The sequence below is a fragment of the Manis pentadactyla genome, chromosome 9 (assembly GCF_030020395.1).
Source record: "Manis pentadactyla isolate mManPen7 chromosome 9, mManPen7.hap1, whole genome shotgun sequence".
NCBI classification, from domain to species: Eukaryota; Metazoa; Chordata; class Mammalia; order Pholidota; family Manidae; genus Manis; species Manis pentadactyla.
This window is the reverse complement of record NC_080027.1, coordinates 31,619,727-31,645,686: the sequence shown is the minus strand read 5'-3', so window position 1 is coordinate 31,645,686 and position 25,960 is coordinate 31,619,727. Positions and strand designations below refer to the sequence as shown.

The following is a 25,960-nucleotide window of genomic DNA, read 5'->3' as shown; positions in this document are numbered from 1 at the left end:
TATTGCAGCTTTCAGCTCCTCTCCTTGCACCCCTTACACTGCTCGTAATAGCACTGTCACCTTCCAATTGATCATAAAGTTTACTCATCCATTACTTAAAAAGAAGATTATTTCTCCACTACAGTGATACTGCCTGATAATTCTCACACCAGAAAGTAGTAAATTTGAGATCTGAGTTCAAGCCTCTGTGATTTTTAAGGTCATCCTTTATCAACTACATCGTGTTGCCCTTTTTTTGTTGTTACCATACAACCTAGTAAATGGCTCCGTAAATACGTGCCTGGTTCTCATTTTTATGTTTAATTTGATCCTAATGGCACTCCTTTCTCACATCTACAGCTTGTCACTTTCAAACCACAGTTATGTTTACATATTGTGCACAGCTGCTCACACCCTAAAGTAATGGGAGGGAAAGTAGCTTTGTGTGTTCCTCTGCCCAGCGTCCTCCTGATGCACGCAAGACAGCTCACATCCAGCCTCTGCACCTCTGCCTGCTCTGCTCCTTCCACCGGAATGCTTGCCTTCCTTAATTCACGGCATCAAATGTTCTTGAGTGCATGGTGTTCTAGGCAGTGGGGACGTAGTCCCTGCCCTGAAGAAGTTCCGGATCTTTGTTTGGAAGAAACAAGCATGAGACAGATAATCCGCCTTCCCATGCTAGGGATTGCATTAGAGGGAGAATTGCCACGGTACAGTGGGGCACCAACGAAATCCCCTTCAGGACCTATGCCTCTTCGTGGGAGAGGAAGGTGAGAGAGGGGAAGCATGCAGAAGAGAAGCCTCCCTTCTGTCTAAGTGCAGACCCATGAGCCTCAGTGGTCCAGGAGCACCCTCTTGAGAGAACTGATTATGTATTTCTTTCAGAGTGGATGACACAAATCATTCTATAACCAATCTCTAAGGCTGTGAAGTGAGGATGTGCACATGTAGGTGTACATGCATGTGTGTATATGTGCATGTATGAGTGTGTCCTGTATAATGACAGCCCCACAGAAGGCCATTCATAAGTACACCCTAATTGGCAGAAAGGGAAACAGAATTCTCTCTCTTCCATCCTTAGAACCTTTTGACATAGACAGTAATGATGAGGGGAACCTAATTAGGTGAAGAATGTCGTGTAGGCAGAGCAGCAGAAACCCTTAGCATAATCAAGCCATGGTTACTTGTGATTGGAAAGAGACAGCTGTTCCCTTCAAATGACCAGTTCCTACTTGGCTTCTATGACACTGACACCGTACCACTTCTCCTGGGGAATCGTTCCTGGGTTGCACATTACCTAAGCCCCAACAGACTAATTTAGCAAGGCCCTGCGGTTCAGTCCTGGGAGAAATAACTTTGAATTTAGCGTGAGAAAGGAGAAGGGATAAGAGAAGTTTATTGTGAGTTTCCTATGTAGTAGGAGCTTCACAGTTTGATTTCTAATATCTTACAGGGTAAAATTCTTAGACTCAGAAAGCGTAAGTCACTCAAGGCCACATAGTAAAAGGTGAAGCTAGGATGAGATCCTATTTATATGTGCTTGATTTCAAAGTCAGTATTTTTTTCACCTTTCACAGCAAACTTACAAACTCTATCAGCCTTAATAATGCAATTCCCCTACATGACGTTGTGATTTATCATGCAAAATATATATTTAGTCATGTTTTTCTTCTGGTTCTGACACAGAGCTCCTAAAATCTTTGGAATTTCCTAAGGGATGAGATAGCAAAAAGTGTCTTTTGTTACAGTAAAAGCACAATCACACTTTTGGACTGAATCTAAGGATGAAAACTGGTTGTCAGGAGAACCAGCCTTGTGACTAGGAAGTTGGATCTTTCAGTCCTACCTCCAGGCCTCCTGGGCGGGGAGAGCGGCTGGAGATTGAGTTCACATCAGTGGTGAATAATTTTAATCAGCCATGCCTGGAATTGAAGCTGCCATAAAAACCAGAAACGAGAGGGTTCAGAGAGCTTCCAAGCTGATAAACATGGAGGTGCTGGGAGAGTGGCACACCTGGACAGGGCACTGAAGCTCCGTGCCCTTCCCCCATACCTGGCCCTAAGAATCTCTTCCATCTGGCTGTTCCTGAGTTATATTCTTTTATAATAAACCAGTGATCTAGTAAGTAAACTATTTCTCTAAATTCCGTGAGCTGCTCTGGCAGATTAACTGAGCCCAAGAAGGGGGTCATTAGAAACTCCAATCTACAGCTGGTTGGTCAGTGTGTCAGTCGGTCAGATGGTCAGAAGCACAGGTGACCACCTGGACTTGCGACTGGCTTCTGAAGCTGCTGGAAGGTGGGGACAGTTTTGTAGGACTGAGCCCTTCACTTTTGGGGTCAGATGCTCTCGCCAGGTAGATAGCGTCAGAATTGAGCTAAAGTGCAGGACACGCAGGTGGTGTCGGAGGCTTGCTCTGTGTGGGGAAGCCTCTCACCAGCTCTCCCCACACACTCGCACACTGGAATCGGTCACCAGAACTTTCACCTGCTTAAAACCTTTCCCCAAGTTCCTGCTGCCCTTTCATCGCTGTTCCCTTCTACAGCCTTAGAAGGCGTGTGAGGTGCCTTCTTCCTTGCTAATCTCGCTTCTCCCCAAATTTCCTCTCATTCTCTGTACACTGACCACTTCATCCACGGTGAGCTCTCCCTGGTTTCTGGGCCAGGGCACGTGCAGACCTGCTCCACTTCTCCTTCCCTGCTGAGACTGGCTATACTTCCCGCATCTTTCAAGACTGAGTGACGGCACGGCTTCCACAGAGACATCTTTCGGGTGCCCTGGCCTGGCATCTCTGTGCTCCCCAGCACCTGGGCTCCCCTTTGGCAGCACATTCTGGACTCACACTGGCAAACTCCATGAGGGTGAGGATGGTGCCTATCACACTTGCCGCTAGATCGCTAGCCCTGACACAGTCTTGTTTAGGGTGAGACATATATTTTTTTACGTTTTTCTACATACATTGTCCTTACATATTTTGTCTATCATTTTCTATGTATTTCTCTCCCCACAAAAGTGAGAATCATAGAACTGGAGGCCATGCCCCATTTGACTTGCTCCTCATTTCTCTTAAGACCACAGTGCGAATTCACCTAAAAGAAGTGGTGATTTATTATTCATTTGTTATAAGGCATCTGTAGCTGTTTAATAGAGCCATAGAGATTTTTCAAGACAAAGTGCATTGGTTTGTAAATCCCTTTACCTCAGAAAGACATTTTTTATTACTTTGGGACACAAAGTAATTAATCAGTAAATTTAAGTAGTTTGGGACACAGTCATTTAATTAGTTTGGGACACAGAAAATCATCACTGTTAGAAACGAAGTCTTCATGGTCCACAGACACCGGCAAAGCTGATGTCCTGTCCTCGCCTGGGAGCGGGCAGCGGTAGGGAAGGCGCTGACCAGCTGCCTGAAAGTAGGCTTAGGCCCCTCCCAATGGAGGCTACTCTCCAGAAATAATTTCTGTTGTTTAAGAAGCAATTATGACTCTCAAGATCTTAGATCTAAAAAAAGTTCCTCGTATAGAACCTAGTAAGCCAAATGAGTTCGAATGGACGTTTCTCATTTAGCTGCTCAGTGTGCAGGTATCCTTCTCCTTTGGGGGCAGTCCCAGATCAGAAGGTGCACAGCCTCATCCCTCATTAGAGAAGCTGGACGGGGACAGATATTCCCCTTGCCTGCCCCTCTGCAGCTAGAGCACAGGCAGGCCAACAAGACATTCCTGCTGGGAACTCAAAATCCCCACACTAAGGTGTAAGGTGTGTGCATGCAGAGAGAGAAATTTTTCACAGCACCTCCAGTAGTGTGGCCTGCCTGTCAGTGGCCAGTAGCGATGGCTTCAAGAGTGGCATCTTTAACAGATTGTCCTTCAGCAGGATTTCCTCCCTGGCCTCTTCCCTGCCTTCCTGAAGACCCAGTGGGCTGTCTGTTATTTCTCCAATACTTTCCTTTTCCATATGAGACACCCAGAGGTCTGCTGTCTGGAGACAGGAACTCCGGCAGGTAAAGTCACTATCAGACTCCCACCAGACCCATCCCTAGAGCTGTTGGCATGACAGGTAAGGAAGCTGATTATGATAGAAGGAAGACCACACCTGGCACCTAACTGGCTGCAGGTTAGAAAATCATTGAACTCTTCAGATTCTTGCTATATAAAATGGCCAAATGATCATCTTCCTATCTATTCTGAAGGGATGCTGTAGGGATCAAGTGAGGTAATGTCTACAGCAAGGGACTTTGTACATAGAAAGTAATGCAAATGGGAGGATTATTAAGGATTAGCTAGCAAATAAGTTAGGCAGAGGCAAAAACAAATTGGAACTAGAAATCAGTCCACTTTCAGCTGATGATCACTCCTTCCTTACAACTTGAAATCTCTCTGCAAGATTTCCCCTTTATCAGGAATCAGCTCTGATAGAGCATTTTCAGTGTTTGTGTGGAGAAGGCTCAGGATCAAATCTTAGGTCACCCTTTGGGGCTTGTATAGGAACTCTCAATAACCTCAACAGCATTTTGGAAGAAGAGTATAATGTTATAAATAGATTTTTAAACAAACATCATGTATTTAGCATTCAATAGTAATTAAATACTTATTTAATATTTTTCTGATCTATGGGAATTCCTATTAGTCAGTTAGGAAAGGATTTGATTTGGAAGATAAATTCTGTTGGAAGAAAGGTGAAAGCCTTAAGATGTGCTGAATCTTCAGGACAGAAGGGGCTCTTTGGGCCAAAGATCCAAATGAATACAGCTAGCGGAGCCCTAGGCTTGCCAAGCGGAGCCCTAGGCTTGCCAGCTGCCTTCAGAGAAGTGGATGAGGATGAACCTTTTGTTCATTTACCAAGCATTTGCTCAGCAGCTGGGTTCTGTGTTAATGAGTGAGATGCAGAGATGGACAAGACACAGTCCTTGCCCTAAAGGGAGGCTTCAGAGGACCTGAATGTTGCTTCTAAGTTACCTCAATCTTAGAATCAGTGTGTACAGTGGAGTCCTGGGCTGGCTCATATGTCTCCTTGTAAATGCTCTATTATTTCAGGCATCAGTGTTTTTCTCACTAGCTGGACTTGAGGTGCAGACATCCTCACACACAAACAAATTGCCAAATTCAGTTTTCTTTCTCAAGGTTGGCATTGCTGAAAAAGCATATCTTTGAAATCAGAAGCAGTAGAGCTTCAAATTCCGCTGTCATTGCTGATTATCTGTGTGATCTTGGGCTAGTGATTTAATTTCCCTGAACTTTCAACCCAACAAGGTTGTTGTTAGGATTCAGTTAAATTGTAGGGAGGTATCCAGTGCAATACTTGGGGCTAAGCAGATACTCACTAAATGGTAGGCATTTTAGCCCTAAATCTCCACTGTTCTTGCTTCCTCGGGACCCTCTTGGGAAGCTTCTCCTGCAGAAGCCTTCGCCTCTTCCCAGGCTGGACTAATGATGGCCTCTCCTTTGCACCTATGTGGTTCCCCAGGACTCATCATTAGCACTTCCCATGTCCTACTGGAAATAACCTATTTATGTGTCTCTCTCCCCTCATGAGGCTATATGCTCACTAAGGACACAACTATTTCTTTCATGCTGTATCCTCAGTGCCTGTGGCTTTGGCACTTAGTAGATGCTTAGTTGATGTCTGCAGATTGGTTTTATGTGAATAGGTTAATAAGTTGTATGTAAAGAATACCCTTTATCTGATGCTCCAATGAACTCCTTCATGCTTTGCACTTCTGTTTGAGGAAGATCTTTCCAGGTTGAGCAGGATAGTTTTTCAGTCTTAGGTATTTGGGTTCCCCTCCACCTAAACCCTGAGCTCCACAGGAAAATGTGACTTCTCCCAAATAAAACACACACATGAGTTTCTCTGGAGATGAGTTTAAGGCAGAATTTCTTTTTTTTTCATAAGTTGATCAATGAGAAGTTTACTTAAAGCAAAAAGGTGTACACTCAGAGAAAGGGAAGTGTGGGCTGCCTCAAAGAAGAGGTGCACTTAAGGGTTTAGGGTTTATAGGCACTTGAGGATTTTCAGGAATGCAACAAAGGGCCAGGTGCGGTCCAGCCAAATTGTCCCAGAATGCTCATCTTCGTTAAGACAGTAAGTTTCTTTTTCTTTTTTAACTTAACACAAGAAATAGACTGCTTTGATTCCTTTCCAGGATATCAGCTGTCTGGAAGCATATCAATTAAGACTGTCTGCCCTGCCTCCAATGTGGGCTGAGCCACCATCCTTTTGATTAAAATGCAATCTTAGCTTTAAGACAGAATTCTGCCTGAATAAGCTGGGCCTTTTAGCAGGTGCTAAAGTAAATCTTACGATGGCTTGTTCTAACTGACACAATGAAAACATAGGCTACGCTGATATACTTTTCTTTATCTGGGAGTATTCAAACTTCCAGGCCAAGTTGCTCCTGCCCTTTTAAGCTTTCTATTTTTAACTGGTTAACTCTTAAAGTCCCTTCTAGTGGGCTTACTGGCCTTATTCTCTTTCCACCCCACTCATATCTGTTTTCCTAAGGCAGAATTTCTAACAGTGTGTTCCATTAGATAGTAATTCATATTCCAGGGGTGGGGGAAGATTCTTTAGTTAAATAAGGTTAGAAAATGCTCTCATGGCATTTATTTGCTGTAGGACTTCTCAGGTCCTTTATTTGACCATTTCACAGACCTGGTGTTATATAGAACACATTTGTAGAAATACCTCTTTGAGGAAAACTGGAACTGGTTATCACTGAATTTCAGACTTTAGGAGGCCTCTTAAAGCTGAGTCCTTGAGTGGGTTACCTACTGGAGCTCTGACTTTAAGTGCATATTTCCTAATGTACAGTTTTTATTGCATCTCTACAACTTGTGATACATTGTATATTAATGACCTTGAATAAGCAGTACTTAAGGAGTGTATCAGAAAATAGCAAAGTTAATTTTTCTTTCCTACTAGACACATGAAGTTTATTGAGTTTTTTCATTTGATGTGTAGTACACAGCCAGATTCTATGTCAGACAGTGGGGAAGTGGCTCTAAGTGGAGCTTGAGGGTAATCCATGAGTTCTCTGGTCCCTGTTAGGTAACAGAAGGCCTTTGTTCAGTCTAAGTATCTTTGCAGAGGAGCTTCAGCACATGCACAGACACGTGGTGGGAGTCCATACCCACTAACATGGCTATTCCTTTTGTTAAAACAGTGAGACACTTTGGTGTGTGTTGTGAGTAAACAGCAGCTGCCCTGAGCCCTCCCACGTGACCCACAGCCCTGGCTGCCTGTAAGTTCCCACTTCTGCACAATCCTGCAGCCGTGGACCTATGGTCATTCATTGTATGGGCTGGTGCTAAATTGTATGTGCCAAGTTGCTAAATATTTTAAATAGTATCCCTAGAGTATTGGAGGGGAAGGAAAAGCCATGGTGGCTGGGGCATAAGGAGAATGGGGGAACAAGTGGACACGAGGCCAGTGCAGCAGGCGGGGCCAGACCCTGTGAAGCCTTGTGGGTTGTGTTAAGAATTTCGGACTTTTTCTTAAGAACAACAGAAAGCCAGGGAAAGGTTTTAAGGAAAGGGGAGAAATGACATAATCAGATGTGCTTTTGAACAGGTTCATTCTTCCCAAAGGCTGGAAGCTTGTGATGGGGATGTTTGTGTGTCCTGGAAAACCTGTAGGAATAAGGGACTTAGGGAAATTCCGAGGTGCTGCTGAAGCCCTCCCCTCTGGCTGGTGGGCCAGTGGTCAGCCTGGATGGGGGGGCTCTGCAACTGAGGCAAAGGTAAGTCTTTCCCCTGGAGCGTCTTCACAGGCCCCACTGCTTTTATTTGAAGCAGTCAGGAGACCTGTGGGCCCTGAGGTGGGCAGGAAGACAAGTCCAGTAAGGAAGTCTGAGCAGGCTCTACAGTTTGAGAGGCAAAAGCCAGAGACTGAGAGAGTGGAGTTTAACAGAGAAAGCAAATGCCTGGAACAGGCACACAGGTTCTGAGGCAGTCTTTGCATAGTTTCTGGGCCAGAAACCTGAATTTAATGAGTCAGGGTTAGGTCAAGAAGTCCTCATCAGTTCAAAGTATCTGTTTCACTTCCACTTAGTTAGATTTCATTGCAAAGTTGCTTAGCAGGGTCTCCTGGCTGACACCAGACTCCAAAGGCTCTGAAATCTTGATGAGAAGACGCAGGGGTGGGTGTAGGGGCTGAGGGGAGGCTGGGAATGGGACAGGTGGGACTCAGGGAAAATGCATGTTGCTTAATGTCTTTTAAGCTAAATTTATGCAGTATTCCCTTCAGCAATTATTGTTTCTTTGAGCAAATTTTAAGACAGGCCCTTGCTTATCAGGCTGCATACAAAGGACAGGTCTGCCCATTTCCTTGGGGGGAAGCTGTGAAATAACCCTTAACGGGAATGCAGATGCTGAATCATCCCCGTCTGGAAACAGATCCTGCTGTGTCTCAGGTAGTGGTGGTCCCTGAATCTTGTTGGCCTTCTTTTGGGGAGGAAGGTGGAGTGAGTGGAGTTCAACCCAAAGAACGGTTCTCCAGTCGTGGATGACCAGAGCTGAATCTGCTGCTTGACAAGATGACAGGAGACAAACTGAAGGTGCTGCTTAGGTGAGAGACTTTGCATGGTTTTTAGTTTAAGCTGTGCTTGGGAAACAAGGTGATAAAGCCCCAAAGAATGTGGAAACAGCTCTTGTCCCCACTTCTGGAAGGCCTCAGAGCCTCTGTGGTGTCTTGGGGCATTCTGGCCTCAGGAACACTGAGAAATCAATCTTCATGCAAAAGCCCTCAGGCACTGAAAACTATGAATGCAAGACCCCTGCCCTGGGCTGGGTCCTGAGCTGGTGAGGAAGGATGAGCCCGGCTTGGCATGGTCACTGCAGGGATAGGTTTTGTACACTCTTAAGAGGACCACATCAGGGAATCAAAGAAATAGTTGGGGACTTTTTTTCTTTTTTGGCTGGGGGCAGAGGGAGGGCTAGATCTGAGACAACACTGGAAGGGGTTTGGAATTGTCACCTGAGGCAACAATACAGGGTGACAATCAGAACCCCAGGGTGGTGCAGTGTGTACATGGTGCTCAGATTCTATTTGAGTAACTTGCAAAAAGGATCTGACAAATAATGTCCTTCTCTTCTGCATGGCTCTCAACATGAACACAACAACTCACCTGAGAATGAATGAAACACCTAGGTGACTCATTTTTACTCTTTTAAAATCTACAATGCAATTTCATTTCAATTTAAAAATTCACAGTGACCTATGGAACCTTCACCTCAACAGCTGCCCCGTCTCACCTCTGACAACACACAGTCCCGGCTATGTGACTTGGAACACATTTAATTAAATACTTAAAGTCCACCAAGGGTGAGTGAGCTTCGGAGTCAGCAGGGTCAGTGGCCTGATCTGGTTTTAGGCTCCTGAGGAATGAACAAAGTAAAATAGTTTGGCGAGACAGGACACGACCTCGTTGTAGGGGTATTACTTCCACATGCTCTGCTCCACAGTTTTTGGTTGTTATAACAAAGCGCTGAAACAAATAACAGGAGCATTTCTATCTTTCCCTCTGCAGGAAGAATGCCTGAGGAGGCTACTGCACCCGTTCATGTGCCTGCAGGCTGAATGCCCTAAATTCTCCTCCAGAATACCCCACTTCTGCAAGTGTTCAGTCCTCAGTTCAGTTATTGGGTGGGACTTCCTACAACAAATCCCTGATAAATAGAATATGTAAAGGAGAAATTAGAAAGAAAAGATCACTCACAGTAAGTGCATGGAGTGTAGCCTACGGTGGTGATTTCTTTATCTTTCTGCATCTTAACTACTTCAAATCTCTGGATCTGGTCGGGAAGGAAAGTGGAGGGTAACCCCTACCCTGGAGCTGGGGAACCCTCCACGCAATGTGTTTAGACAATGCATGAACACTAGATGGCGCCTGTAATCTTGAAACAGTAAAAGGCTAGTTGCCTTTCCTTTATAAGCCAGTATGACTATCTTGTCGGAAAACAATTATACGAGCTATAAAAATACCGACTCAAGCATTTCCTGCTACTGGAGTCCTGCAAAGTGCTCCTTATGTAAGGGTTTTGTGGCCAAACACGTTTGGGAAAAGTCAAGTACTCTGCCTCTGAAGAGATTCCCAATGCACACTGGTAAACAGATATTTTTGAAAAGTTCTTCAGTGCAGAAACCTGGTACCAGGGAGTCCTTGCTCTCAGTAGCAACCTGATACACTCCCGCTGTTCCGATGCCCAGTATAACACACTTTGGGAAATGCTTGACTGATCCAAGCTCAGTCCCAAAGGAGTAACTCAAAATATATAAAATAGGCTTTCTTTATGCATGGTTACCTGACACTGCTTAGAACATCATGCACATTCTTAAGGCCAAGTTGTTAGTAGTAATAGCAGCATTGATTGACTACTTACAATATGGCATATGCTTTAAGTATTTTGTCTCCTCTTTTTTCCTCTGTATAATTACCATATCTATATATCTATATCCGTATCTATGCATTCAGACATATAGTCAATAGATTGACATATCTGCTTTTAGGCTTTGAACATTTTGTGGACAGAATATTTGTCTTATTCATCTTTGAGATCTCAAGTCCTAGTAAAGACTCTGTCACACAGTAAGTTATTAATAAAATAAATTATCTAGGAAAAATCTATAGTCTGGGTGTGTGGGAGAATAAATCTGGAAAATAGGAATGGATATTCTGCCCTTGTTCAGAAAGGTACTTTCTGTCTTTTATTCAAGTCCTTCTTGATGGAGTCCAGATGAGAGCTGAGGTAGGTAGGTTAGGTCTATTAAATGCATTTTCAACTTGCAGTGGGATGTAACCCCATCGTAAATTGAGGAAGATCTAATTATTGTTTAAATATAGAAGAAATAGGTGGTGGGGGGAGTGGCTGACTGGGAGACAATCAGATCTGGATGGCAGAACGAGGTCCTGGCATGGGACTTACCCCTATTTCTCACATACTCGGTGCATCTGAACACCTGCTAGCTGATGAGTGAGCAGAGGTCTGAATGGGTGGGAGAACTGTAGGAACACATAAGGCAAAGCCATCCGTACAGACCACTGGACACTTTGCTCAGGACAATACTATGTTTTCATAGGTAAATTGTGTGTGTGTATGTGGGGGCTAGAATGATGACTAACAAATAGAAGGTCCCTTGAAAAATTCTAGCTATAAATCATAGCTATAAAACAAAGACAAATTTTTCTAAGCACACAACGAAAACCACAAACTAAGAGCTCCACTGAGTTATGAACTGTAACCACAGCCATAACAACTGTGTGATTCTCCATCATTATTTGCACCGCTACCGAAATTCCAGTAATGGTCATGAACACTCACAATGGATTTATACCTGCCATTGAGTTCATACCAAGGAGGTAGCTTGATTTAGTGGCAAGAAACAATCAAAAACTGTTAGAATAAACGAAAGGAAATAGGAGAAGAAAGCAGGAGAAAAAGAAAGACAGAAGGAGGTGAGGAAGGGAAAGAGGGTAAGGTGGGATGGGTATTAAAACTGAATATTTCAATCCCAGCTCTGACCCTCTAGTTAGACAGACTTTGGCAAGTCACTTCACCTCTCTGAACTTTATTCTCGTCATCTGAACATGTGACAATATTTCTCAGGGTGATTGTGAGAATTAAAAATTACTTTTATCAAGTGCTTGGTACCTAATAAGTGCTTAATAACATTGTTGGTAATTCTTGTATTTAGGTAAATGGTGCTGCTGGTACCACACGTCCAAGTCACTCACCTGTGTATAGTATTATTTTATGCATTTTCTTAGTTACACACAAACTATATACATTTTAAAGAAGTAGTTTTTAAAGTACAGTCATAGATTTTGAAACAAAAAACACCTGTATTTGAAAAAATAAGTAATATATTTAATGAAGGCAAGATTCTCAATGTTCTACTGGATGCAAATATGGCTCAGAAAATCTGAATGACAACACTAGCACCTTTGCCTGTACCTGAGGGACGGAAGCAACAAGCATAAAGCACCTGGGCACCATTTACACTGCAACACACAACTGAAGACATAAAGCTTTCATTCATTTTTCCTTTTTAACCAAGGTGGTTTTTGGAGTCATAAAGTGACTTTTTCTTGAATGGTGTCAGATGTGTAGGGAGTAAGATTAAAGGGAAATACTCACGGATAGGATCTGGTCTCCTCTCTGGAGCTCCCCACTCAGGTCTGCTGGGCCACCAGCCAGAATGAAGGATACAAAAATACCTTCTCCATCTTCCCCGCCCACGATGTTGAAGCCCAGGCCAGTGGAGCCTTTGTGCAGGACCACCTTGCGGGGCTCCCTGAAGAGACAAGCGGAGAACAGGGCTCACAGGGTGACCCACTCAAGATTGAGGTTGCTTTTATTTTCACTGGAATATGTGATGCCAGTAATTCACTGCCTACAAATATGGCTTCCCAATGTAAGATCCATTTGCATATTAAGAAAGATGCTAATATCAAGGTGGATGTCTGAGTTCCTTATTGTAACAAATACCAAAATAACATGCAAAGTCATTCCTTAACCCCAAAATATTGTCTTTAACTAGCCTTACTTCCACTTTTACTTTGTTTAATACATCTGTTTTTGTATTTTTAAAAAATTGAGGGTATGATTGACATATAACATTATATTAGTTTCAGGTGTATAATGTAGTGCTTTGATATTTGAATATATTGCAAAATGATCAACACAAAAAGCCAACATCCACCACCACATACTTACACAGTTTTGTTGTGATAAGAACTTTTAAGATCTACTCTCTTAGCAACTTTCAAGTATACAGTATGGTATTATTAACTAAAGTCACTATGCTGTACATTACATCCCCAGGACTTACTCATTTTATAGCTGGAAGTTTGTATCTTTTAGCTACCTTCACCCATCCCACCTACCTCTGCATCCATTTATTGAGCACCACAACAGTAATCAGTAAGATGGATGTATGCAAAACAGGGAGAAAATTTGGGGTACGAGAGAAAAAAATTGAAGAGGCCAGATCATGAAAGATCTAGCATGTGAGCCTGCAGATTTGGTATTTGTTTGATTGTGAATTAAAATTTACTGTGTAGGCAGTGGGGACTCACTGGAAGATTCTGAGGCACCAAGAATACTTCAGTCCATTTTAGGAAGATTAACAAAGGTCATATGTATGATTGCTGGAGAGGGAAACAGGTAAGATGGGAGGCAGAAAAATCAGTTAGGATGTTTACCAAGCAGTCCAGGTTTAAGAAAGTGACAGCTCAAACAAGGATGACAGTGTGACAATAAAAGAAAAAGGACAACATTAAAGATGAAATTTGAAGGGAGAAGCAGCAGGTCCAGAGATTGAGGCATTAGAGAAAGGGACAGGAAGAACTTCTAAGTAATTGGCCAAAGGAGTGGACTCCAGGGTCATGAGGATGACTGTAGCAGTGATATGCTCAATTCCACATAGTGGGACATCCATGCAGAGATGTTCAGAAGCAGTTGGAGACAAAGGACAGGAATTCGGGTCCTTAGAATTGCAAAGGTAGACTTGAGAGTCATCAGTAAAAAGATGAGAGATCAAATATTGAGCAGTTTATTGAGTTTGTGTACAGTTCAGAAAATTATGGAATATAGAATGGTAAGGGATCTCAGAAGGAGAAGGAATCTAGTTCTATTTTCTCTATCAGTAGTTTCTTAAGAAATGTACTCTGCAAGCCTTAGATTTGACCAAGGTACCTTTTGTATCACTCACCCACTTCTCCCAAATATCTCAGTTTCAATCATTAAAGCTCCTTTTCTATTTTTCTGCTCTTAGTGATGTAACAATGGCAAAGAGCCATCCAATATATTTTTATATCAATGACTACACAAAGACTCTGCTATTTGCTGTTACATTTCCATGCATAATGCAGTGCATTCTATGTTTAGCCTTCTTCTGAGGAAGAGTGTAACATCATAGCTTCGACTATAAGTAACATTACAGTGTGATACACTAAGTCAGAGGTAACTTGACATAGAGTTAATTCAATTTATTCTACAAAATACTTTGTAAGCACCTCCTATGCCAGGAACTGTTCCAGGTCCTCCAGAAATTTGAAGCAAAAGCAAATGACCCCCCTGTTACAGGCTTACATTCTAATGGGAGTAAATCACTAGTAAGCAATAGATGTAATAAATAAATTTGTTATATAGTATATTAGAAGGCAGTAAGTATTTTGGAGAAAAGGAAAAAGCTGAGCAGTGTAAAAGGTTGTGGTGGGGAGTGTTCTGGTAGGACACTGAGAAGATGACATTTGAGGAAAGTCTGAAGGGGCAAGGAAACTAGTCACATGGCTAGCTGAAGGAGGAGCATTCCGGACAGCAGGAACAGCACGCAGAGGACTTAATGTGGGAGAGCGCCTGGTGCTCAGGAGGAGCTCGGAGGGCAGTGTGGCTGAACTGAGTGCATGAGGGAAGGACAGTGGTAAAAGACCAAGTCCGTGCATTGGTTTTATCCTGATGAGTAACAAATTAATACTATCTTAGTAGCTTAAAACAACACCCATGATTATCTCTTTAAGTCAGAAGTCTGGGTGGGCTTGTCTAGGTTCTAAGATTTCACAAGGCTGAAGTCCTATGAGCCACACAGCTGGCAAGCTGGAGACCCAGGGTCACTCATGGTATAGTTTCAGTCCAAGCCAAAGGCCTGAGATCCAGGAGAGCCACTGGTGTAAGTTCCAGTCTGGGTCTGAGTCTGAAGGCAGGAGAGGCCCCACACACCTCTTATTCAGCCCATGGACACCAGCCATCTTATAACTGCCTCCCCTGACTGCCCCCGGTGGGGCCGGAAGTCTAGCTATCTGCACAGTCCCATGGCACTGCACGGGGGAGGAGGTGGTTTTTCCTTTTGTGTTTGGCTAGGGTAGGTTTCCTGTTCTCTTAGTCCACCTTTTCCCAGTCCTGGGGCTACAGGGGGCAGGCTTTTATTTTCTCTCTGTGCCTGTTGGCGGTACCAGGATAAAGGCTTCTCTAGATCCCGCTCCCCCAGGATATATGGGAGGTGGAAAGATAATCCAGGGAACTCACTGCAGTGTCATTACTCTCCAAGCCAGTCTGAGTTCTTTCCAACTTTTAGAGTCTTCCCATATTTGTTTTATTATGTCTAAAGTTGTTTTAGTTCTGATTTCTTTTTAATAACAGGGAGGATTAGAGAGGAATGGGGATACTCTATTTTGACTAAAACCAGAAGTCCAGGCTCTGACTATAACTTGAAGGTAGGGGCCAACAGGATTTTGATGAAAGATCTATTGTAGAAATCTCTCTCTTTCTCAGTATAAGCCACACACGTGTGGTGGGTCCAGTGGCACTGAAGTGATACATAGTAACATTCATGGGCAAAGAGGCTACTGTGATGCTAAAGTTTGAACATGTCTGTGCATCATTCCACTTATTCCTCAAAACAACCCAGTGAATATATACCGACATCTGCAACTACTTTGAGCCAAAAAAGATAGACTGGTGACTGGCTAGATGGATAGGTTTATTGTAGAACAAGTATAATAAAATGTTAAAAGTGGGATCTAGAGGGCTAGCATATGAATGATCATTGTAAAATTCTCCAAATTCCCTTCTGTTAGAAATTTTTTTTAGAAAAACTCTTGAGAAAAATAAACAGTCTGATGAAGAAATTATTATGACAACTTTTTGGATTAGTGGAATCAGACTGTTGACCAAGTTTCTGTTGAATTTAAAAAGTAGCAAAGGCAGGATTAAGACACAGATTTTTTGACTCAAAAATCCCAGAGTTGAGACTATAACATAGTCTAGAGATTGCAAATCACAAAGCCGAAGGCTTAATTTGACCCATAGTGTTTATACATTTTGATTAATTATGCAAGTTTAAATCTAGGAAAAATTGCATAAAATACAGTTTATGGATTTACATGAAAAAACATATTCTATGAACACTGGCTCTTAATCTTGTCTCATAGCAGCAGATCACTAGACAGGCCCCTTTAGGTGGGGCATTCATTTTTTAGTTTGCTTTTGTCTCACCTCACTTTCATGTTTCTCAGACAAAAAAGTCATAAGCTGTATCACATTTGCACTTCTTGCAAAGTTAAGAAGAAAGTAAAATATTTCTTGTATTCATGGTTCTATCAAAAACGGAAATAGAAACTTCATGGAGAGAGCCTGTTATTTTAATAAAAAAATGGGAGAGATGATTTCTTTGGGAGTAAGGATTATCTTTCCATGTTTAATACGCAAAGTGTCTTTTAGAAAGAACACAACTTTTGGAGGTCATTATGAAACATCATTCCCCAGAGTGCGGGGAGGGATTCAATACGGTGGCAAAACAAGATCCCGAGCTCACCTCCTCCCACAGACACAAACAGACCTACAACTGCATGTAGAACATTCCCTCAAGGGGACCTACAAACTGGGTGAGCAGAGCCGCCACAACAAGGGACAGCAGGTGCTGAGACGGCGGAAAAGGCAGAGAGATGGTCTCACTAAGGAAAAGGATGAGGTGAATACAGAGAGATGCATGCTAAGACACATTATAATTAAAATGTCAAAAATTCAAGATAAAGAGAGAACCTTAAATGCAGCAAAAGAAAGGCAATTAGTTTAATATCAGGGAAGGGCCCCCTAAGGTTATCGAGATATTTTACAGCAGGAACTTTTCAGGCCAGGAGGGGACATGAAGTATTTCCCAGACAAGCAACAGCTAAAGGGAACCCCTCACCACCAAACCAGCTTTATAAGAAATATTAAAGGGACTTCTTCAAGTGGAAAAGTAAAGGCCATAACTAGAAACAAAAAAAATATATGAAAGAAAACATCTCACTGGTAAAGGCAAACATATAGAAAAGGTAGTGGATCAACCACTTCTAAAGCTAGTGTGAAGGCTGAAAGACAAAAGCAGTAAAATCAACTATAACTACAATCATTAGTTAAGGCATGCAAAAAATAAAAGGGTAAAATATTATGTCAAAACCATAAAATGTGGGGGCACAGGGAGTCAAAATGTAGTCCTTTTAGGATGCAGTCAAACTTAAATGACCACCAGCTGAAAACAGACCGCTGTTTACATAGGTTGTTATATATAAACCTCATGGTGATGATAACCACAAACCAAAAATTTATGATACACAAAAACCAAAGAGAAAGAAATTCCCACATAACAAAAAGGAAGCCATCAAATCACAAAGGAAGAGAGCCAGAGGAGACAGAAAAGAATCAGAGAACTACGAAACAATCGGAAAATAATTTTTTAAATGTCAAAAAATACATGCCTATCAATAATTTAAATGTAAATGGACTAAATGCTGTAATAAAAAAGACACCGGGTGGTGAACAGAGGAAAAAACAAGACTCATCAATATGTTCCCAGCAAAAGACTCAACTCAGATCCAAAGACACAGAGGTAGAAAGTGAAGCACTGGAAAAAGACGTTCCATGAAAATAGAAACAAGCAAACAACAACAACAAATAAAGAAAGCTGGGGTACCAAGAGACACTCGGAATTTTCTCAACTTGTAAGATCTAAATGTCTTTTTAAAAATAGAATTTTATAACACAGTGAATTACGATGCTTATTGTAATAATGGGAGACATGAAAAAGAAATAAATCTCTAAAATGGTATGCAAATAAAATGTCTTAAGCACACTCCAAATGATTTATGCTTCCCAATTTAAATTTCTTATACTAACAACCCATTTAAGTATAGACATTAAACTGTTTTCATGCATATTTTTTATGTTAAAGGATCAAAAACCCTGTGGAAAATTCAAAGTTCTATTTCACTGATGCCTAAGTAAGTCAACTTGTCTAAGCTAGCGGAACTCTGACACAGACCTTATGTTCACACAGCTAGTAAACCTCAGAGCTAGTCTCTATCTTTTTTTTTTGAGACTAAATTTTCTAAGAGCAGTTTTATGATTATTACAAAACTGAGATAAAGGTACAGAGATTTGCCATATACCTCCTGCCCCGAGTCTCACTATCTCCCCTCACTATCAACATCCCCTACCAGAGTGGAATATTTGTTACAATTGATGAACCTACACTGACACATCGTTCATCCCAAACCTATTGCTGACACTACGGTTTACTCTGGTGGTGTACATTCTGCAGGTTTGGGCAAACATAGAATAACATGTATCCATCATTATAGTGTCATACAGAGTAGTTTCACTGCTCTAAAAATCACCTGTGGTATTTTTATTCATCCCCTTCTCTAACCCCTGGCAACACTGATCTTTGTACTGTCTTCACAAATTGGCCTTTTCTAGAATGTCAAATAGTTGGAATCATACAGTATGTAGCCCTTTCAGATGGCTTTCTTTCACTTAGTAATATGCATTTAAGATTCTTCCATGTCTTGATAGGTCATTTATTTTTAGTACTGAATAAAATTGTATGCTCTGGATATACCACAGTGTATTCATTCCCTTACCAAAGGTCTTGGTTGTTTCCAAGTTTTGGTAGTTATGAGTAACGTGGCTATAAATATCCATGTTATAGGCAGGATATTGTGTGGACATAAACTTCAATTCATTCAGGTAATTACCAGGAGTGTGATTGCTTGCTCATCTCGTGAGAGTATGTTTTAGTTTTGTGAAAAACCACCAAACTGTCTTCCAAAGTGGCTGTATGATTTTGTATTCCTACCAACAATGATAGAGAGCTCCTCACCAGCATTTGGTATTACCAGTGTTCTAGATTTTTGCCATTCTAATAAGTGTGTAGTGGTATTTGTCATTCAAACAGATATAGTTTCTTTACTACAAGTCAACTGTTGTCCATTAAATGGGGAGAGAGCTTAAACAATGAAAATAGAAAAAGCTGAACTAAAATATACTTCATGTAATCCAGAGGGGGACCTGGATTTTAAAGAGATCACAACATATTTATAGACTATAGTTTTCAGAATTACTGCCGACCCTCAAAGGTTCACTATAACTGCCTTTGCCTTCTGTTTGAACTGCAGAACAGTACTTCATCAATATGTTGCCTTGCACTCTTCTTTCTCTGAATATCATGGTATTTACCCCAACCTGTCTGTCCTCTCAGATTTGACTCTTAGGAGAGCCTCCTAATTTGGAGTCTCTTTGATTCTAGTTTCAGTGTTCCAAACACATTTTCCCCACTACAATGTAAGTCCGATTCTCCTCTTCCCCTGTTTCAATGGCTCCAGCCATCCTATGCTTCAGTCATATCTAACTCCTTGCATTCCCTGAGTTTGATACATTGCTTCACACTTACATTCCTTGGCTTGGGCCATCCTAAAACTCAGTTCAATTGCTACTTCTCTGACTCCCCATGAGGTACAGGTGATTACTTGCTTCTTGGGTCTACCCTGTGTCTTGTACACATAACACTGCTGTGGCAGTTATCACACTACATGATGATGTGAATACATCCCTCTCCTTCAGTAGACTGTGAACCTGGGAATCAAGGGATCAGCACTTCCCCAGCAGTAGCAAGATGCCTGAGAAGAAACCAGTTATTGAATGAATGAATGAATGAATGAACTCCCATATTCATATTATACCCTCTATTTCATGTTATAAATATTTATGCAAATGTCTTTCCTTTTACCCAGAGAGGGCAAAATCTAACATCCACGGAATAAGGCAGCTAACACAAATGAGTGAAACAGGCTGAATAGGGATTTTAGCAAATTTGGGAATATGTTCCATCTGAAGGTCGGCTTTTGCTCAACTCTGGACAATTGCTCCAAGCAGGAACACTGACAGGTGTTGCCAGATCCTCTACTTTCTAAAGATAAATGAAGAATCTAGATTTTCATGTGAATTTTCCAGAATTTTAAGTTGGCAGTGATAAAATAAAATTTAAAATATGTCAAGGGTCAAACTAAGTGTGTCTTGGCTATGGACTCACCTATGTGCTGTCAGTGAGAGTGTGCACTGTTCACAGTTTGATGGCATGTTCAGTGTCTGTGCCCTGTTTGCCCTCTCAGGGGTGCCCAGGGTGGTACTCTGCCCATGGTGATCCTCTGTAACTTTAACTTGATTTAATATTCCACACTCAGCCTCACCTCTGTCCTTCCCTTTTCAAGTTCTCTCATTCTGGAATATCCTTCTCTTTTATCTCATTTTATTTCCCTTTTGTCTAATTTTTTCCTCCTTTTATATTAGACCTGCTCAGGACCACCTTCTTCATTCTGAGCCTCAACTCTCACTTCTGCATTGACTAGGCCATTGACTTCGGGTCTGATGGATATAATGCCTTGCATTTCCATGAACTGTTTCATGTGCAAGGGCAATAGGGCCTCCAGTGAGATTATAATCTCTTGATGGGATTGCTTCATGGTTTATCCCCAATTCACAAGGAAGAGTGCTCAATAAACAGCTGATGACTGAATAAATGAATACACACCACCTGTGTATAAACAACTGCAATACTTTTTATACTGAAATGATTTGGGCTCTGATTTACTGTGTCATTCATTATCCAGAATTCAGATGTCCTGGGCCCATTATACACAGATGGGGGAACAAAATTCTAGCTCTCATTCCTCCTTCAGGATTGAGCTCAAGGATCATGATCTGTAAGCTGCCTCAAATGCTCTTTCTCAACCTCCCACTCCAGGCTGCGTGGGGTGCCACCCCAGCATTCTCTCCATGTTCCCATCAGGCTTTCACACTGGGTGGGTTTACTTTCTGCCTCTCTAGCCTGAGTGGTCAACTTGAGAGCAGGGACTGTGTCATTTGCTTTTTGCCCCCTAGTATCTGGTACACTGTAGGTGATCACTATTTATTTCAGTTTTCATATTAGATTTTAAGTTTGGAATCTATGGAAGATGAAACCTTATTATTCATAATGTCACTTTCAAACAAACTATTCTATCTACTTACAAATATATTTAATCATGCATTCAACATTTCAGTAAACAAACCTCTACAGAGTACCTACTTTGCATCAAGCACTGTGACTACAAAGATTAAAGAGGCTGGGATGGAAGGGGCCACACGTAAACACACAGGAATAAAAGACCAGGAATGGGATGAGCACTAGGCCGGGAACATGTGTGCAACAAAGTAAAGGAGCCAACAGCAAGGAGTAACCAGTCTTCTTCTAAAAACATTTTATCCTTTTATCATCACCTGGATAAAATGTGCTGTATTCATTTATGCAATTTTATTTTTCTTTTAATGTGATGTACAAAGCCTTTATAATTATAAAACTTTTGGATGCTAAACAGTTGGAGAGCTGCTGGCCTGCCTTGCTCCCAGCTGTGGTGGATCAGCAACAGCATAATCTTGTTTAGGTGGAGTGTGAGGAGGCCCTAAGCCAGCTGGGATGGCTTCAGGGGTGAGGAGCACAGTGCAATGGGCCAGTTTTTTCTTCTTAAACCAGATGGTTAAGAGGGTTCAGGAGTGAAAGAGGGAAGTGACTATTTGAACCTGCAGGCTTTTGCATGGCCATTAGTGAGAAGTTCCTTGAGTTTTGACCCTCTGACATCTGTGAGGTCACTCCAGTTAACTCCCAAAACATCTGCGGTGAAAGTAGTGAGAAGTAAGCTACAAAAATATTTCCAGTTATCTTTCTAAAGTATGTATCTGACCATGTTATTCTCTAGCTCAAAAGCTTACCAGGGATCTGTATGCCTCAGGATAAAGTCTAAACTTCTTAGCGTGGTATTCAAAGTTCCCCATCGTTTGGCCATCACTTACCTCCCAATGCCAAACTTCACGATGCTCCCTTGCACCCTAACTTCCAGCCATACAAAGTTGCCAGACTCAGCTTCTCACACCAATGCCTCACTATCTTTGCCCAAGCTATTCTCTTTGGCTAGAATAATGCCTTCTCTCATCCTCATCTATCTAATGAATTTCTACTTGGCCTTCAAGACCGGGGCCAGGTGTTAGTTCCCTCTCTCTGCTGCCCTATCCACCCTTGCCTCTAGACAAAGTGATCACTTCTCCTTTTTTGAAACCACACTCTCCTTTCACTGATCATACCACTACCATTAGGTTTATTGTTCTGAAAAATACTTTGTTTACCCATCTGTCTATGCTGTGAATCTGTAAGTCTTAAAGGATAAAAACCATAGTTTGTTTTTGTAGTTTTGGGGAACTAATACAGGCTGATCGTATAAGAGACACACACACATATAAAATACATTGCGTGGATAAACAAAGAAAAAAAACAAACAAGGGTTTGGGAGAAATCATTGAATTTTCCATCTCTCTAGGGATTTGTGGGAACCCTGGTGAGCCCTCTGTAGGGCAGTTTCCTTGCTTGGGTAATAAGTTTGCAGGGAATAATGTTTGTCTCATGAGGAAGTGGTAAAATTCAGATACACAATGAGCTAAAAGCATTTAGAAAACAGAAAAATTATTAAAGTGTATATTGGGATTCTGTTTCCAGCCATTTGGTAGATTAGATGTCCTGAAAAGCCTTCTCACTACAAAGCAGCTAAAAATTCTGAATAGAATACTTACAAAATACTTTTAAATGATTGGCTAAGCTTGTAAGCAGGTCAGAGAAATCCTCAGAGGCTGAAAATGTGGAATGCAAGAGAAAGCAGGTACTGAGTCGAGCAGCCGACTGAGGGGCTTCCTCAAGTTCCCAGAGAACTAGCATTCTAGTGCCCAGGGTTGATGGTGGCATGGAGAATAGGCCTGTGTAAACCCAGAGGTGGGGTATATCAGAGACCTCTGAACTAAATAAAGACCCTGAAAGGCTATACCCTAAACATAAGGATAAAGCACAGAAATATTAGCTCCTCATTGAGGTCAAGGATACATATCTGAACTGACTTTGGTGCAAAGCAAGAAGAAAGGGCCTGGGAAACTAATCAAGACATGTCTGTATGTAGAAGTTACACTGTAGGAATAGAATTCATAAAACTGAACAAATTAGGAGAAAAATAAGGGAAAGTCTTCCTAGGTGCTAGGGAAAGAACTTGGCACTGGATCTCCAGCGTTATGCATTAGAGGTGTTCTCCTGCCCCACCTCCAGCTCACTGATATGAATGTACTGGTTGGTTAGGGTGACCCACAAAATGGGTTCATCTGCTCAGCCTAGCCCAGTGACAGTACCCATTTAGATCATCCGGCTGGCTGATTTCCCTCTCTTAGAGTCCAGGCTCACAAAGCCACATGCTCATTAAAATATGCATTTCCATAGAGCTTCTTCTAATGGGAGTGAATGTGCTAATTAGCATATTCTAGTATCTTGAGCAGATCTATTTCCTATTGTAAATTAAACTTATGGCATATGAGCTTGATCACCACAGGATACACTGACAAAAACTGAGTTTCAGAGCACGCAGACTGAAGGCCCAGATGCAATACCATGTTAACCCAGTAAGGGACTATTACCCTCTCAGTTTATGTAGAGTCAGCTAATTTCCCTGAGTTTTCTCCTCTTTATTTCTCTATAAATGCAACTGTAGCTATATGAGCAATGTTGTTAAGGAAAAGGATAGTGAGATCAAAGGAAAGGAGATCAAAGAGACTTCAGCAGGATGGGAAGATTAGTATTATTGTTTAAGTGTGAACAGGGGCAGAGCAAAGGTGGTAGCTTGGAGGTCAACTACAGAAAGCCACAAAGGTTGAACATGACTCATGTCTTATATCTAAATGATACAACTCAGAAAACTGTAGCACAATGTATGCCTCTTATTCAAATATCTGGTTAATTTGGTCAATTAATCAAATCATCTGTCAAGCAGATTACCGAGCATTATGTAGGTACACAAAGATAAAGGGGTTTTGTTGAACGGCTGTTGTGAGGACATGGTATTCAGATAACACACAAGAACTATTACATTACAGGGGAGGATCTTTACTCTAGACATAGATCCTGTCTAGAATGCAACACAGGAGGGTAGGCTGACTTCAGCAAAATAGTTAGCACATAGATACTGAGTATATACAAAAAATACTATGGCTGGTACCATGTGAGATAAAACAACTCCATGACATGGGGATAGTATGGCATACTGTGATACTGAGAAGAACTATGGGCACTGGATTCAATAGATACGGCTTGAATGACAGTCACATCAATTAATATCTAGGTAACCTTGGTGGAGGTTTTTGATGTCTTAGTTTTTTTCAGCTATAAACTGTGAACACTGTTTTATGGCACTGTGAGGATGAGTTGAAATAACATATAAATTACTAGGATCACATAGCAAATGCTCAACAGATGCTAACTCACTTCCTCTTCCTCTTTGCGCATTATGACCTTTGGAAAACAAATAGACACACATAAAAATAATTAATCAACAATGCATACATTAAGTACCAATGAGTGTTGTAGATAATGAGAAATCTCTATGTAAAATAAAAAAGATTAAGTCATGGAGAAGATAGAATCTAAGCTGGACTTTGAACAGTGGGTAGAAATTAGTGAAGTGGAATGGAAATGTAGATGGTATTTCGGTAGATGGCATGAGCCCAGGGCCAGTGGCCAGGATTTGTAAGATGTGTTTGGAGAACAGGGAGTTATGGGAGCTTGAATAGATTGCAGGGTCTGTATCCAGGAAGAGAGGAGACAGAGGCAGACTGGGAAAGAACATGGATGCCAAACTAAGGAAGCCAGACTTTATACTTGGATAATGTGGAGGTATTCAATGTCTCTGCACCCAAGGAAGACTCTGAGAATGTTTAACTTTTGCTTTTAAGCCTAAAGTGGTTATGTCATGTTGGGCTGTTTTTACAGCCTCCCTAGTCTGCCTGCAAGGAGCATAATTAAACATTCCAAAGGTCTCTAAAGACACCCCTGCTGTATAATGACAGGCGCTGGCTTAGGCTCTACATATGGCCTTGGGTGGGACTGCCTACATTAGTCTGCATCCTTCCTAACCCTCTCTCTTAGCTCTCCTCTTCGGGGAAAATCTTGGAATTAGTTTCACATCTGAGATTATATATAACATTCTTGGTAAAAGGAATCAAACAGACAAATTAAATAGCTTTCCTCCCACAAACTTAAATTAACTACAAATTAGTATCAATCTATTCTTGATTAGTGTGATTTGGAGTTTTGGCTTATTCACATGTCAAATACGATAATCTAATAACCATGGTTCATCTCATTTTGCTTTTGTCTAAATTTTTCAGACAGACAAATAAGGAAGCAGTTAAATCTCACTCTTACCTATGCTTTCACTTCTCATCCTCACACCTTCTCACCCTCATCTCATCTCCGAAGCAAAAGGAAGCAGATTACCCCTCTTGTTTTCTTTCATTGCATAATGTTTTGGCTGAAAATTTCCCTATCAAGTTATATATACTATGCCTCCATAATGACAGGCATTTGATTCTGCTTCCTGTTGCGTTTTGAAATTTTGAAGAGACATTAATTATAAGAGGAATAATTTTAGCAATCTTGTTAAAGACAACTCTCACCATTGAACAGTTCTATTTTATAGTTGTACCATTTTTTCAACAAGGTTTCATGACTGGTAGAATATTGTTTGAAAACATTATGAAAGCTGGGGTATGAATAAAACTAATATCTGAAAATAGAATCGGGGGGAAAATCTATATATGCCTCCTAAAGGCAAAGCATGTTTTATGAAAGATTAAAAAATTATCTCTTGAGCTAGTGCTCTGTGGTATTACGAAATTCCAACTACTGACTGAATGTGCAAACCCTTTTTAATTAAGTGTCATATGGGAAAAATGGTTTGGATTAATTAAAACACAATTCTTTAGGCTCAAGTTTTGTAGATCTTCTCTTAACTCTAATTTGGATACATTCATACTATTGTAGAAAAATTTTAGTCCAAAACCTTGTTTCTTAGTCTCGACTCCAACATTAATCCTTGGTTATCCTTGAAAAACAGCCTTTCTGGACAACAGTTTCCATATTTTATGACAGAGGGGGTGATGAGGAGGGTGATTCAGAATTACTAGATCCCTTACAGCACTAGCATTACATATACCTGCTTAAAGCAAACCAAAAACGGGAAACTCCCATATTTAGAACCACAATTCCATTTGATTATTCGTTATATATTCAGTAGTCAAGCTCTAGGAGAGTAGACAGGAATGGCC

The 25,960-nt window shown here is 41.3% G+C and overlaps 1 protein-coding gene across 17 annotated transcripts in view; it reads right to left on the bottom strand.

Annotated features, from left to right (window-relative positions):
- DLG2 (discs large MAGUK scaffold protein 2) overlaps positions 1–25,960 on the bottom strand; it is a 1,919,888-nt gene that overhangs the window by 314,544 nt on the left and 1,579,384 nt on the right. For all 17 annotated transcript variants that reach the window (XM_057507175.1, XM_057507177.1, XM_057507176.1 and 14 more), the window contains one exon: positions 12,113–12,269. In XM_057507175.1, coding sequence (XP_057363158.1) covers positions 12,113–12,269 — 157 coding nt within the window. The remainder of the gene's footprint in view (positions 1–12,112; positions 12,270–25,960) is intronic.